At 39.9% G+C, this 13,654-nt stretch overlaps 1 protein-coding gene across 14 annotated transcripts in view; it reads left to right on the top strand.

The window, feature by feature from the left end:
• Window positions 1-13,654, top strand: part of DMD (dystrophin) — a 1,926,267-nt gene that overhangs the window by 1,843,173 nt on the left and 69,440 nt on the right. For all 14 annotated transcript variants that reach the window (XM_073357918.1, XM_073357881.1, XM_073357898.1 and 11 more), the window contains one exon: window positions 9,672-9,746. In XM_073357918.1, the coding sequence (XP_073214019.1) occupies window positions 9,672-9,746 (75 nt within the window). The remainder of the gene's footprint in view (window positions 1-9,671; window positions 9,747-13,654) is intronic.

Genomic DNA, 13,654 nt, shown 5'->3' with positions numbered 1-13,654 from the left:
TGAATGAGAAAAATGTTAATGAGGAAGAGCACGAGTGTGGACAGCGCTTCATCAGCGGGAGACACTTTCCCAGCAATAAAGCTACTGCCCCTTGTTGGGGGTGGTTTTATTTTGCCATCAGGAGAGCTCTTTCCTGGCAACAAAGCGTAACTACACTGCTTACCTTACAATGGTGCCACTGCAGCAGCACAGCTGCGCGTTGTAAGGTGCGTAGTGTAGACTTAGCCTAACTTTACCAGCTGATCTGGCAATCCCCACTATTTTGAAGCTATGTGAGACAAAACTTTAGCAAAACGAAAGCACTTCAACAGTGTGGTGAAACCTGGATGTTGATTGGCTGGTAGTGAGATTGTAATATAATACAAACATTTTCTAAATTCTGTTAGCTAGGAATTGTTGGAGAAAATATTGACACCTTTCTCATCAAGATAACATGCACCATTTAGGCTGTTTATGCGCAGCTCTTTGAGAAGGTCATAGGCATTGTACAAGACTTCCAGTTTTTTAAATGTTGTTCTTTTTCTTTTTTCCTTCTCCCATCCCCCAAAAGGGGCAGGGAAGGTGAAACAATTGGTGTTTACCATTGCAGGTCATATTTGAGGATTTGACAGCATGGAATTTAGTTTCTGCAATAAAACAAGTTAATTGCTAACTTGTTCCGTGTATTAATTATCACCTGAAGCATTTAAATTCCTGCTTTGTTTTCTTTTACATAATAGCCAGGGACTGGGAATTTCACTGGGTACCCGCAGAATCATGTAGCACTGTAATGTTTTGTTGTCCTTCAGGAAGGACACTTGAATTGTGTCCATGAGCTTTATTGTGACCAATTTAAAATACATACATTCTTTTAAACTAAAGAACACAGTGGTTCCCAAGTTGAAATGGCTTCCTGAGTTACTCTCTAATTAGATTTTGTTTTTTTTAATGTCTGCCAAGCTTGTTATATGAGCAGAATTTGGCAGGAGAGAGCTTGGACCATCCCAGAAACATTTAATCATATAGGCAGCTTAATCTGTGTCAGAGGACAGTACATTATTGAATGAAACATCCCAGTCATTCAGCACTCTTTAACAGCTGGAGCAACTGTTGAATGACTGGTCTGTTCAAGAAAGACTTTGAAAAGCAGTTATGTAACAACATTTTCACCAGAGTATAGTGTCCAGACCATAGATGTGAAACATTCCTCCCTGTCAGACATTTCATCTGTTATTGGAGTCATTCTTTATCAGTCATCTTTTTAAAAAAATTACATGTTTTTCTTTCCATACAGTAAGGTATATGTATGTAAGGAATCTGGTTTTAGTGTTAAATCAAAAAAATTTCCCACCCTCCCTCAAATCCATATATGGAAACTGCAGTTAAACCTGAAAAAAAATGGATGTTTAATAGTATCCCTGAGAGGCCAATTTCTGTCTGTCTTAGTCTGCATCTTGATGTTGTTATGTTACTGTTAATTCAAGCAGGTGGCTCAAATTTTCAATGCTAGTCACCTTACAATTAAAAGACCTTCAGCTGACCATTCACTGCCAAAAAGATTCACTCAAACTCATGTTGTATGTAATGATTGCAGTTGGAAAATTACAGTAGAAGCAACAAGACTGCAAATGCATTGAAGATACAGCTGGTAGTGCAGCTCAACTTTTTCAAGTTAGAGATTGATTCCATGTGTTTTATGACTGCTGCAATGGAGTTTGTAGCAGAACTGTGCTACAGAATCTAAGCTTTCATTTAAAAAAACAAAACCTGTATTTCTAACCTTTAGGGTTGCAAAGGTATAGCCAGAAACAGGTAACTCTAAAGGAGGTGTGCACATTCCCACTCATCTCAATAGCGTATTGATTACAGAACCTAATGATAATCATTTACATTTTAATATTTATCTGTTTCACTAAAGATTATTTTACCAGAGACCCCTATTTTATGTGTTTATTCCATACTTCCATCTCACTCCACTTTGCTGGCTATCAAAAGTTCCAGCTTATCATATGGCAATTTATACAATTCATTTGCGTTTTTTCAGTACAAAAACTGAAAACATAGAGGCAGAGAAAAATAAGATGAATTTGTTCTGAATTTTTCTAATTTGATTGCATATTTTGTAATTCCAAGGACTCTCTCTGGAGGGCCGTACTCTTTCCCACATAGGATATCCACTAATTGGGTGGTAGTTCTTGGTCGCTAGCATATAGGCATGCAAATTGCTTGATGCTTTCAGGTGCTGAGAAGGTCTTCCTTATCTGATATTTGTGTTGTCAAGATCTTCTTCTAAAGGGTCTGGAATCCCTTTGATTAAAGTTTTACGTATGAAAGGAACACCACTTCTTGTTGCATAACTTGTTGTCAGTTACTGAACCTGGAGGAAGACATTTGATCTGGGAATCTGGCTACTGCATTTGTTGCCATGGAGCTGATGGAGAATCTTATGGCACCTGTGATAGTGTGTAGCACAGGAAGAAACTATTGAAGTCCTATTTAATGTTTGCCAGGGATCTTCTAATGTTCATCAACAGCTTCTTGAATTCTTTTAGCTAGGCAAAGGAAAGCTTCAGTTGAACAGTAAAGCTGAGGTGGAAACTTGCAAGGATCACAGAGTCCCCTCCCCGAGACTCTGCCTCTTCCTGCCCTGCTCCGCCCTCTCCCCCCAGCACCTCCCACCCGCTGCCAAACAGCTGATCAGTGGTGGGTAGGAGGCGCTGAGGGGAGGGGAAGGAACTGATCAGCAGGTGGCTGGTGGCTGCTGAGCACCCACCTTTTTTTTTTTTTTTCTCCAGCCCCAGAGCACCCATGGAGTTAGCATCTACGCTTCTGTAACATAATCATGAAATGAATGCATCTCCTTTGGAGAAGGTTTATCCCTCTCTGGACTGAAAGTGTTTGTGATGGGTTGGGTCACAGAAACCCTGGGGGGTTGCCACGTGATGTTCCAAGACTACTACTGCTCCTGCTTTCCTGCCCTGTCAGCTTAGGACTTCAGTGCCCTGCCTGGTTTGAGCCAGACCCTCTAGCCTGCTGCAAACCCAGACCCAGGTCTGAACCACGTCCCCTAACATCTGAAGGCTTAATTAAAAGCAACTTAGGAAGTTTTTCTGTCCTTGACACTCAGATGCCCAACTCCCAATGGGGTCCAAACCCTAAATAAATCTATTTTACCCTGTATAAAGCTTATACAGAGTAAACTCAAATTGTTCACCCTCTATGACCCTGACAGACACAGCTGTTTCCCTCCCCCCCACCCCCCAGGTATTAATACATACTCTGGGTTAATTAATAAGTAAAAAGTGATTTGATTAAATACAGAAAGTAGGATTTAAGTGGTTCCAAGTAGTAACAGACAGAACAAAGTGAATTACCAAGAAAAATAAAATAAAACACGCAAGTCTATGTCTAGTAGGGCAATAAAACTGAATACAGACAAAAACCCCACCAGTTCCAGTAATCTTTCTTTTACAGACTAGTCTCCTTCTAGTCTGGGTCCAGCAATCACTCACACCCGCTATAGTTACTGTCCTTTGTTCGTTTCTTTCAGGTATCTTTGGGGGTGGAGAGGCTCTCTCTTTAGACAGCTGAAGACAAAATGGGGGGATCTCCCAGGGGTTTAAATAGGCTTTCTCTTGTGGGTGGAGACCCCCTCCTCTCTCCTATGCTACAAAATGGAGTTTTGGAGTCACCTGGGCAAGTCACATGTCCATGCATGACTGAGTTCCTTACCAGCCAAGCCACATTCCTGGGAAAGCCCACATGTGGACTGGCATCTCCAAACGTATTGTTGGCATAAGCGCTTCTTGATTGGGCACTTACTGAGAATAGTCTTTTTTCTCAGGAAACTGACCAGCTGCTTCACTAAAATCTACTCAGAATCAAACAAGTATGCAGCCAATATTCATAACTTCATATACAAAAATGATACATGCTTGCAGATAGGATTAATAGATTCAGTAGATCATAACCTTTACAGAAATATGTTACATGGCATATGTAGTATAAAACACATTCTAGTTATGTCATATATAAATTCATAAGTATATTTCCATAAAGCCTGATAGAGGGCACCATCACAATGTTGTTTCTGGATGTATGGACAGCGAATCCTGATTTCTTTTTTCTCTTGGATGGAAATATGATTTTTAGTGATTCCTGTATGTTCTTTTCCTCTGTCTGCTTCATTCCAAAAGACTAGGTAATCCTTGTCATCAGTGTTGCAGTATACTTGGGGGGAGAGATGTTCTCAAGTACCTGTTTCTCACTTTTAGGATCACCTGAAGCCTGAAAGTTACCCTCTTGAGATATAAGGAATCTGATGATATAGCATTAGAGTAGTCCATTTCTTTTGGGTTTGGCCTTGTTCAGCCTCGAGGCACCCATGATTCAGATAATTTATGGTGTTCATCTTTTTTTTTTTTTTTAACCTTGCCTCCTTAGTTTTCCTATCTGTTTTCAGTTCAGGGGGTGACCCTTGGTGGACTCTCTGGGTGAAAAGGGTTTTCTCCTTTATGATCAGAATCATAGGGAGAATGTCTGGGAAGGGGACAAGAGCTATGGATGATCCATACTAAAGCTAGATGAGAGTGTCTGGCCCTTTTTTCCTGAGTAGGAAGACTTGCCCTTAGAGTAAGAAGACTCTGCTTTGACTTGCCCATAGAAGTATATTTATTTGCATTAGTGATTATCTTACCCCCTTGAACATAAGAATGACCATACTGGGTCAGACCAATGGTCCATCTAGCCCAGTATCCTGTCTTCTGACACTAGCCAGTACCAGATGCTTCTAAGGGAATAAACAGAACAGGCAATCAGTTAGTGATCTATCCCCTGTCACCCATTCCCAGCTTCTGGGAAACAGAAGCTAGGGACACCCAGAGCACAGGGTTGCATCCTTGACCATCTTGGCTTAAGGTTATTGATGGACCTATGCTCCATGAACTTATCCCATTCTTTTTTTGAAGACACTTATGGCCTTCACAACATTCCTTGGTGACAAGTTCCAGAGGTTGACTGTGTGTTGTGTGAAGAAGTACTTCCTTTTGTTTGTTTTAAACCTGCTGCCTATTAATTTCATTGGGTGACCCCCTAGTTCTGTCGTCTTCATATTCTTCACACCAGTCACAATTTTATAGATCTCTATCACATCCCCTCTTAGTTGTCTCTTGGTAGATTGCTGCTCCGATTCCCCTCTCCACACACACAAGTGCACTGATGCTTGAGTTAGCCACCCGCTGAGTATGTTTTGTTCTCTTTCTGTGCCTGCTGTCAGTTACTTCAACTGCTGCCAGTGCTGAAGCTATTTAAGGAGGCAAGACTGCTCCCCTGACTTTCTTCTTTTCAAGCTTGGAGCTTTGTTAAACTGGATCAGCTTCTAGCAGCAAGGGCATTTTGGTCCCAGTGATTCACCAGCTGCAGCAGAGCCCCAAGCGAGGAAAAACTACAGGAATTTCTCCAAAAGAGAAGAGAAAAAAGGTAGAGAAAGGATAGAAGATAAAAGAAAATCACTGCTGGAAATCCCAGAGATAAAGACAATGATAAAGAAAGAGGAGCTGTAAGGTACACAATAGCCTCTGAATAGGGCCAGACACATCTTGAGAAAGCTGCCAAGCAGATCCATAGATGCAGGTTTCTGCTAACTGACAGGTCTAGCTACCTTTGTTGTGCAAGAAGCAACAAACGCATCATCTCAAAGGAAGAACATGTTTTCCCCTATGATCTAACTTGGAATTTGAACTCTAGTCCTCCAGTTGTTAAGTGCCAATAAACTACCCTGTGGAGCCGCCTAATCTTTTGTTGTTTGAATAGCAGCTGTTGTCTGAGCACTGAGCTGAATGCCATTCTGCTTTCAGATCTTGAATATGCAGATGGTTTGGTCTTGTTGGCTCAGTTTGGTGAATCGCTGCAGCTGATGGCCAGTCTGGTGGGGCAAGAAGCAGTGTACCCTGGTCTGGTTGTGGATTCAGATAAAACTGAGTGCCTGGCTATTACCATCAAGTGTCCTCCAGCTCCATATTATAGCCCACTCAATATTAACAAGCCAAGACATTGAACAGGAGGCTGGTGGTGGCCGCGGCAGCGGCCGTGACTCCCTTACAATCTTTAGCCTGATGGAGACCTCAGTTCAATTCTCCCCTCTGCCCGTTGTGGAGAAGGGATTTGAGAAGGGTCTCCTATGCTAGAGGAGAGAGTTCTAGCTGCTGGGCTATGGGCTATTCTGGTGTGGGTTTCCAACAGTCTCTCTTGTTGAGCTATTCCGCAGTGTATAAAATACTTGAATAGTCATTAGCACATCATCAGAGTGCCTCTCTAGCCTGGTGGTTAGTGCACTCATAGGACAGGCATGTTTACCCAAGTTCATGTTGCTGATCCAATAATTATTTAATTATTTAGACACAGTGGAACACCCTTTAGCAGGTGAGCCTGAGAGACACCTATACTAGAATATTTCATAACCCTGCGAATGGGGCACTGTCCTGCAATATAGGAGTCCTCTTGCTGCTGCTTTGTGACTCTAGCCCAGGGATTCGCAACCTGTGGCTTGCGGCCTGCCAGGGTAAGCCCCCTGGTGGGCCGGGCCGCTTTGTTTACCTGCCACATCCGCAGGTTCAGCCCATCGCAGCTCCCACTGGCTGCGGTTCGCCGCTCCAGGCCAATGTGGGCTGCGGAAAGCAGCGGCCAGCACATCCCTCAGTCCGCGCCGCTTTCGGCAGCCCCCATTGGCCTGGAGTGGTGAACCGTGGCCAGTGGGAGCTGCGATTAGCCAAACCTGTGGACGCAGCAGGTAAACAAACCGGCCCGGCCCGCCAGGGAGCTTACCCTGGCAGGCCACGTGCCAAAGGTTGCCAATCCCTGCTCTAGCCCTACATTTCCTTTGCTTCTATTTATAAAAAGTTCCGGGGGAGGGGTTTCAGGTGACTAAAAACAAAATTTTGGTCAACTTTTTCAGGTCACCTAAATGTTTTGAAATTTTTGGTTCAACTCAAATCTGTTTCCCCTTGGTTTTTGGAACTGCCAGCGAATTGAAAGATCAGTTATTCGTTAATTTCTAGATAACCTTCCACTAAGAGAATAGAGGCAGTATGTTAAGATCAGAGCAACAGGGTAACAAGGTTTCACAACACCATATATTGATACAAAATAACTATTGTTCTTTCCAGTTCATCTAACTTCCTTCCAGACGTTATAGCTTCTCCCTGCACCACCATCACTTGTATTCCATTTCTGTATTTTATGCTTTGTAGGTTCAGATGCTCAGCAAGCAGCATCTCTTGGGTGAATGGAAATACAGTATTATATTGTGTTTGCAGAAAAATGGATGGAAAACATAAATGACTTCATAGACTCCACAGCAGTAGGACTGCAATGTGTATATAAAATGTAAATCATAAGCAGAGAAACTTCATCACCCTGTGCAACTGGCATTTAATGACTGCTTAGTCCTCTGGTCAAATGCTAGCCAAAGCCTTGTTTTTGTTACCCTCCACACTGCTCACTCTTCCCCCATCTCACTTCTAACAAAGAACGTTTGCCCCTTCTTGTCCTAAAATTACAAGGTGTTTTTTTCAGAATAGAAGTGCAGATTTCCAACAAAGGAGTAAACAAGTGTACAAAGTGAAATCGAAATCTCAGTAGCGTGGCAAAGGAGGACGTTATTAATTTGCCTTCAAGACTGATTAAGTTACTTTATTTAAATACACAGTTTATTCCAAACTACATTAAGGTTTATGGACCTGTCAGTATTATAGAGAGTTAGAGTTGGCAGGAACAATACACGAGAGAGGTGCCATTAGAAAGGTGCACAGAATTGTGTAGAGAGAAGGAAATCCGCAAATACACAATGATGAAAGCCGCCAATCTCCTCTACAAGGCAGATGCTTTGGGTAGAGCATTTTGCATACTTAGGTAGAAGTTAGATACCATCTATCAAATAAGCAAACCTCAAAATACTCTCACAAAATAGCTTAATGAAAATATATTATGTAATTGGGATAGTACTCAAACATCAGTAGCATTCTAAAGTGGATTAGATGGATGGATATATAGACCTGAGATTCCACTTTGTGAGTAACTCTTTGCACATATGTATCAGTTTACACCTTCAAAGCACTTATTTGGCCTCATCATGTCTCTGTGGGGAAATTGAGATTGAGGGCATCATCTTGAAAAAGCATAGGCCCCTTTTGCCTGCACAAAAAACGTGAATGCTGTAGCACACCTAGGTTATCTGATGGATTTACCAGGATTGCAGCTGCAGTTAACTTGTTAAATACCTTTGCTCGTCATCACAATCACATAATGTGCACATATTTGCATCCAGATCTCAAGCTTCTGTAATTTTTGATTTGAGAAATTAAGTGATTTGCCCAAGACCACCAGCAAGTTGGATCAGAGCCAGGGTTAGATAGTTTCTATCCTTCAGTCTATATTGCTCTTTCCATTTAACAATGCTCTGTTACCTACCACCAGTGGCAGTGTCTATAGGATATGAATCAGAAGACTACTATCTGATCATTAATAATTCAGTGGCAATTTTCCTGAATAAGGGTATTAACACAGATTTCTTCCAGTTTGATTAATTGTATTATATCTGCCTAATATTGCCCCTTTGGTTTTAGTTTTACATGGTATTATTTCTTGTCCCAAACCTCCTTAGGCTGTTAAATAGCTGTTGTGCTTTACCCCAAAAATAGCTGCATTTCACTGTTGAATCATCCTTGCATAGCCTTTGCCAATATCACAAGTTGCTGAGAGGCTTAACTAATGGTTGTAAAATATACTATTGTTACATCCCCTTCCCCATGTAACTGGTTTGGTCTGTAGCCCAGCAGAGATTTTGTCTGTGCTGCCCTGATTTTAGAAATAGTTTTTCAACTCTGTTCAGGTTCAGTAGGAAATTACAAATATTTTGGTTTTGTTCGCCATGATAATATATCTTTAAATGATAGGGCTGGAATAACAGCATTGTTACAGCCTTGTTACATAATATGTTTCTTGGCCACTCTCACTCCTGTCTGCCTGTGAATAGTAGGAGCCAGTCAGCTCATTACAACTTCAAAAGAGCACCTGAAAAGCTACCTCTCTAGATAAATCAAAGGAGGAGTAGACTTGGGAAGAACTTTTGGATCTTGGAGCATGGCCTACACTTTCTTAAACACAGCACTAAGTGAAACTGACTAACTTCTGTACATTACAAAACTGGATTGTATCCTGTTGCTGGTTCCCATGTGCAGAGCCTAGCATTAGCCTACCAGTTTTATCTGTGAAGAAATCTCTCTTCCAGCTGCCCTTACAGGGCATATATAAAGCAGAGAGGGAGGAGTTTAAGATTCTTAACTCTCTTAAATTGGGCATAACCTTAGAAGATATGGTATCTTCACAATAACATGAAATGCCATTTTTGATGATTATGATGTTTTAGGTGCCATGGAATTCAAAATATCATTGCACCCAGAGCAAGACAATACTCTGTTAAATGACTGTTGATAATTATTGATCATATTGATTATTGCATTAGAAAACTAATTTTTAACAGATTTCCCCCTCCCTGTACTTGTAATTTTTCACACACAAACCAGTGGGTATGTTCTTGATTTAGGTTTATAACCTGATTTGTTAGCTGGTCTTTGAATCCATATGCTTTTCTGGTGAAGTAGTGATCCTTTCTTTTTTTAACTTTCCCCTTGTAGCTGACCTGAACAATGTCAGATTCTCGGCTTACAGAACTGCCATGAAACTTCGAAGACTGCAGAAAGCGCTCTGCTGTAAGTATATGCCTGTGCTTTATAGACTTTCTTCTCGTCTCTTCTGCCAAAAGGGCAAACCTGTTTGGCAACTTTTAGAAAAAAGAAAATATTTCATGAACAAAAGTCTGTCAACTACATGAACACTTTGAACCAGAATCATTGCCTCTATTTTTCAGTTTTGTACCACTCAAACCTGCCTCAGACAAAGTTAAGACAAAAGTATAAATCTGATCCTAAGTTAACAATTTCTAAATGTTACCTAAATAAACAGGCTAAGATAGGAATTTTTGCCACCCTCATTACCGAAGTGCCTGAGAACGTCTCACCAGTGCTTTATAGGTCTGTTAATGTCTAGAGCATTCTATAGTGGCATTAATCTTAAACATGAGTATGAACCCAAGGTCCTGGGTGGGCTTGTACAACCCACACTGAAACCTGTACCACCACCACCCCATCTTCATCGCTAGTTTTAGCCACACTAGCTAAATTAAAGCTAATGTGTGTATGCCTACACGGGCTGCAATCACACCTCTGAATACAGTATACACCTACCCTGTGTCATACTTGGCTGTGTATTCACATTGGCTAGTTACCTACTTTATTATGGATCATAGTTTCCTTATTAGACCAATCAAACACAAATTAAACAGTTTTAAATGCCATGTGAAACTGTTGTGTAATATTTTAATTTTATTCATTCACTTTTAGTTGTAGACAGAGTTTAATTTCTGGTATAGTTGCAGACATGTTTCTACTGTCTCTTCTGTTTCAGCCTGGGATCTGTGTTCACATGCTCTTTGGAACTGTGTCAAACCTCAGTATCTTTAAGCATATTCACTATGGGGCTGAGGGAGGGGTGAGTTAAAATGAGAGGTTTCACTAATGCACAGAGTTAATCCTTGAAAGTCTTGCATTAATGAACACTTTCGACAGTAACTGAAAATTCTGGCAGCATAATGAAAGATGGGAGAAGAATTGCCAAATCCCTACAAGCCCACGCAATGTTTCTAAACTCGTATAATTTGGAATGTTTTGCCAATATTAAAATAGTAATAAAGAATTAGTAATGAAATTCTTAGAGATTAGAAATATAAATATCCATTCTTAATATGATTCCTCTCCCCCAGTTTCATCCCCTGAAAATGTGCAGGATAGCAATATACTATTCCCATCTTTTTCTTTCTTTCTTTAAAAATATACTATTTGTAGTTGCCAGACTATTTCTGAATATGTAAACGCCAAATACAAATATGTTCCAATAAGTTGCGTCTAGCCATGAATCTGCTGTGCTTCTTACTTGGAACTATACAAACTTATTTAATCTTTGTATAGTATAGACTTGTTAAGGTTTATGTTTTGCATCAGTCCTAAATTTTATAGAGAGTTTCAAGAGTGGGATAAGAACTAAACATTGATGGGCTTTTCCATTACAAATGGGAGTCTATTCTGACCCTGTACCATTCTATTGATTCTATAGACCTTTCTAAAGTGTTGATTTCCCATGGGAGATCCACTTCAAGAAACTGTTTATGAATTACATGGTTCTCACCGGACAGCTTGAATATATAAGCGTAACTGAGACACTTTTGTGCCTGAACATATGGAACCTAAAACACTTTTTGGGCCAGATTTGGATTTTGTTTACCTAGTTCCACACCTGGGTAACTCTGTTGAGTGTGATCAGAAATAGGTTCTTAGATTTCAGAAATGTTAACTACCTGGGTGAGAACCTGGCTCCACTGATGTCAATAGCATAACTCCTACTGATTTCAATTGGACCGGGATTTCACTCCCAGTGTTCATAAAAGCTTTTTCTTCTGTTTATCTTCTGTCCATTCAAAATAATAGAGAAAACTAGATGCTGGATTAATCTCATATTGTGCTGCTGCTTCCACATTTTTTAGAAATTCTCAATTTGTTAGACTAGCTATTGCAGGACAACTGTTTCTTTTATAAACTTTTAAGAACTGCCCTGCCATACGATTATATTTATACTGGCACACAATTCCTTCTTTCTCATACTGTCTTATGGTATGTTTATGGTACAGTTTGTCTTTATATAAGTGTTTACTTGAGGGCAAATGAAGATTTTCTGAGATCCAGATGTTTTAACAGACATGCAGTGGCACCTATACTAAATACCTAAGCACATTCTTCACACTTGTATCCATAGAGAGTTGTTTGAGGAGTCTGGATAACTATTTGTGCTCACTATTTGAGAAGCAATATTCCTGCAAAGAACAAAGACACCATCATTAAATAGTCTTATCTTACAATATCACCAGCATTTGTGAACCCAATTTAATTATGCAGCAAAGTTATTATTGAGTTTTTTTACTGTTTCTTTCAATTTGGCACTAATAGAAATTGAACATTATTTTGGATCTCAAGGCATCAAGACATAAGCAAGAGAGCTCAAATTTCCAGTTGAAGTAATTGCTTTTATCTCCTTCCTTTTTACTTGATCTTTGAAACTTGGTGGGGAAGGAGAGAAATCTTGGATTGTTTTCGTTTTCTGCAAATCCACCAAATCTGTAAAATACAAGACATTTTTCTTTTGAGGTTTGTTTTTATTTCCCAGTCAGATTATATTTACCTCATAGAAGGCCTTGAGAGCTGGAGATATGTCCTGTTTCTAAATGTCAAAAATGAAAATGCTTTAAAATAATCAACTATACTTAGACTGTTTGTTTTGTGCCTTTACAGGATTTTGGGAAACTAAGTGTAAGAATGAGTTGAGTATAGTTTATATGTGTATGTATGTAAAGGTATATTAAGGCTAAAAAGAGAAATATAGAAAAAATGATGATGATCCTGCACAAATAAATTCATGTGCTGATAAATGTTTGCACATGGTATTACCCTGAAATATTCTCAGATGTGGCTCCAGCCTCCCAGCACTATAGCATATTATGTACACACTAGATATAATCATTTCACCATTGCTTTTAAATGTACATTCCCCTTTGATAATCACATCAAAGCATGTTCATTTTCTTGTGTACAGAATTGCTTTAAAAATGTATCCTCTTTAAGTGCAATCCGCATCTGAACATTATGATGTCAATAAAATTCACTTTGTTCTACAAGCCTCTCCTGGAGATTCAACAAGAGAAAAATATGCAGTAGTTTCTCTACCAATTATCTTCTTTTGCTCTATGTATACTAACTAAATTAAAAGTTTACTTATATATCAACAGAGAACATCAGGTTTACTCATGGGATGACCTTGCATTCTGTGAGATCCCTGTATGATTTTAATTACCAGCCATATTTAGTTTCCCTCAGTTTCAGTATGTGATTACTACTGAGTATCTCTTTTTCTTTTCTGAGTATTTTTTATCTTTTTTTATCTGATGAAGTTAGTTCTAGCCCGTGAAAGCTTATGCCCAGATAAATTTGTTAGTCTCTAAGGTGCCACAAGGACACCTCATTGTTTTTTCTTACTGAGATAGTTGTCAGCTTTCTCCCTAAAACTTGCCTCTCGTGCATTGTCCTTAGATTTTCCCATGCTTCAGATCAGATTACGAGTACCATTTTACAGAATAGGTCCCCCCTTGCCCATGTCTTTGATGGGGAATGTGAGTTGGCCTTAAGCACAAACACCCACTTCTATCTCTCTCTTTAAAAGCCAAAGTACTGTTTACCATGGCTGGGATACAAATATCTAGAGGCTGATCAGTGCACAAACTGCCAGTTTATCTAAAATAATTGGCCGAGCCTTACACTCAACTTGATGGAATTTCTCTATTTGTCTGTTAAGATGTAACATGATGGCTTTTGAACACTGCATCCAATTAATTTCAAAGCTTCAGGGAATGTTCTAGGCATCAGTGGGCAGAACCCTATTGATTTTTTGTGAAAACTGGAAAACCAGAGTATGTGCAATGAGCTCGGCCTACAGAAACTACACAGTGTGCAACCCG

The sequence above is a fragment of the Lepidochelys kempii genome, chromosome 1 (assembly GCF_965140265.1).
Source record: "Lepidochelys kempii isolate rLepKem1 chromosome 1, rLepKem1.hap2, whole genome shotgun sequence".
NCBI lineage: Eukaryota > Metazoa > Chordata > Testudines > Cheloniidae > Lepidochelys > Lepidochelys kempii.
This window is presented reverse-complemented; position numbering and strand designations above follow the sequence as displayed.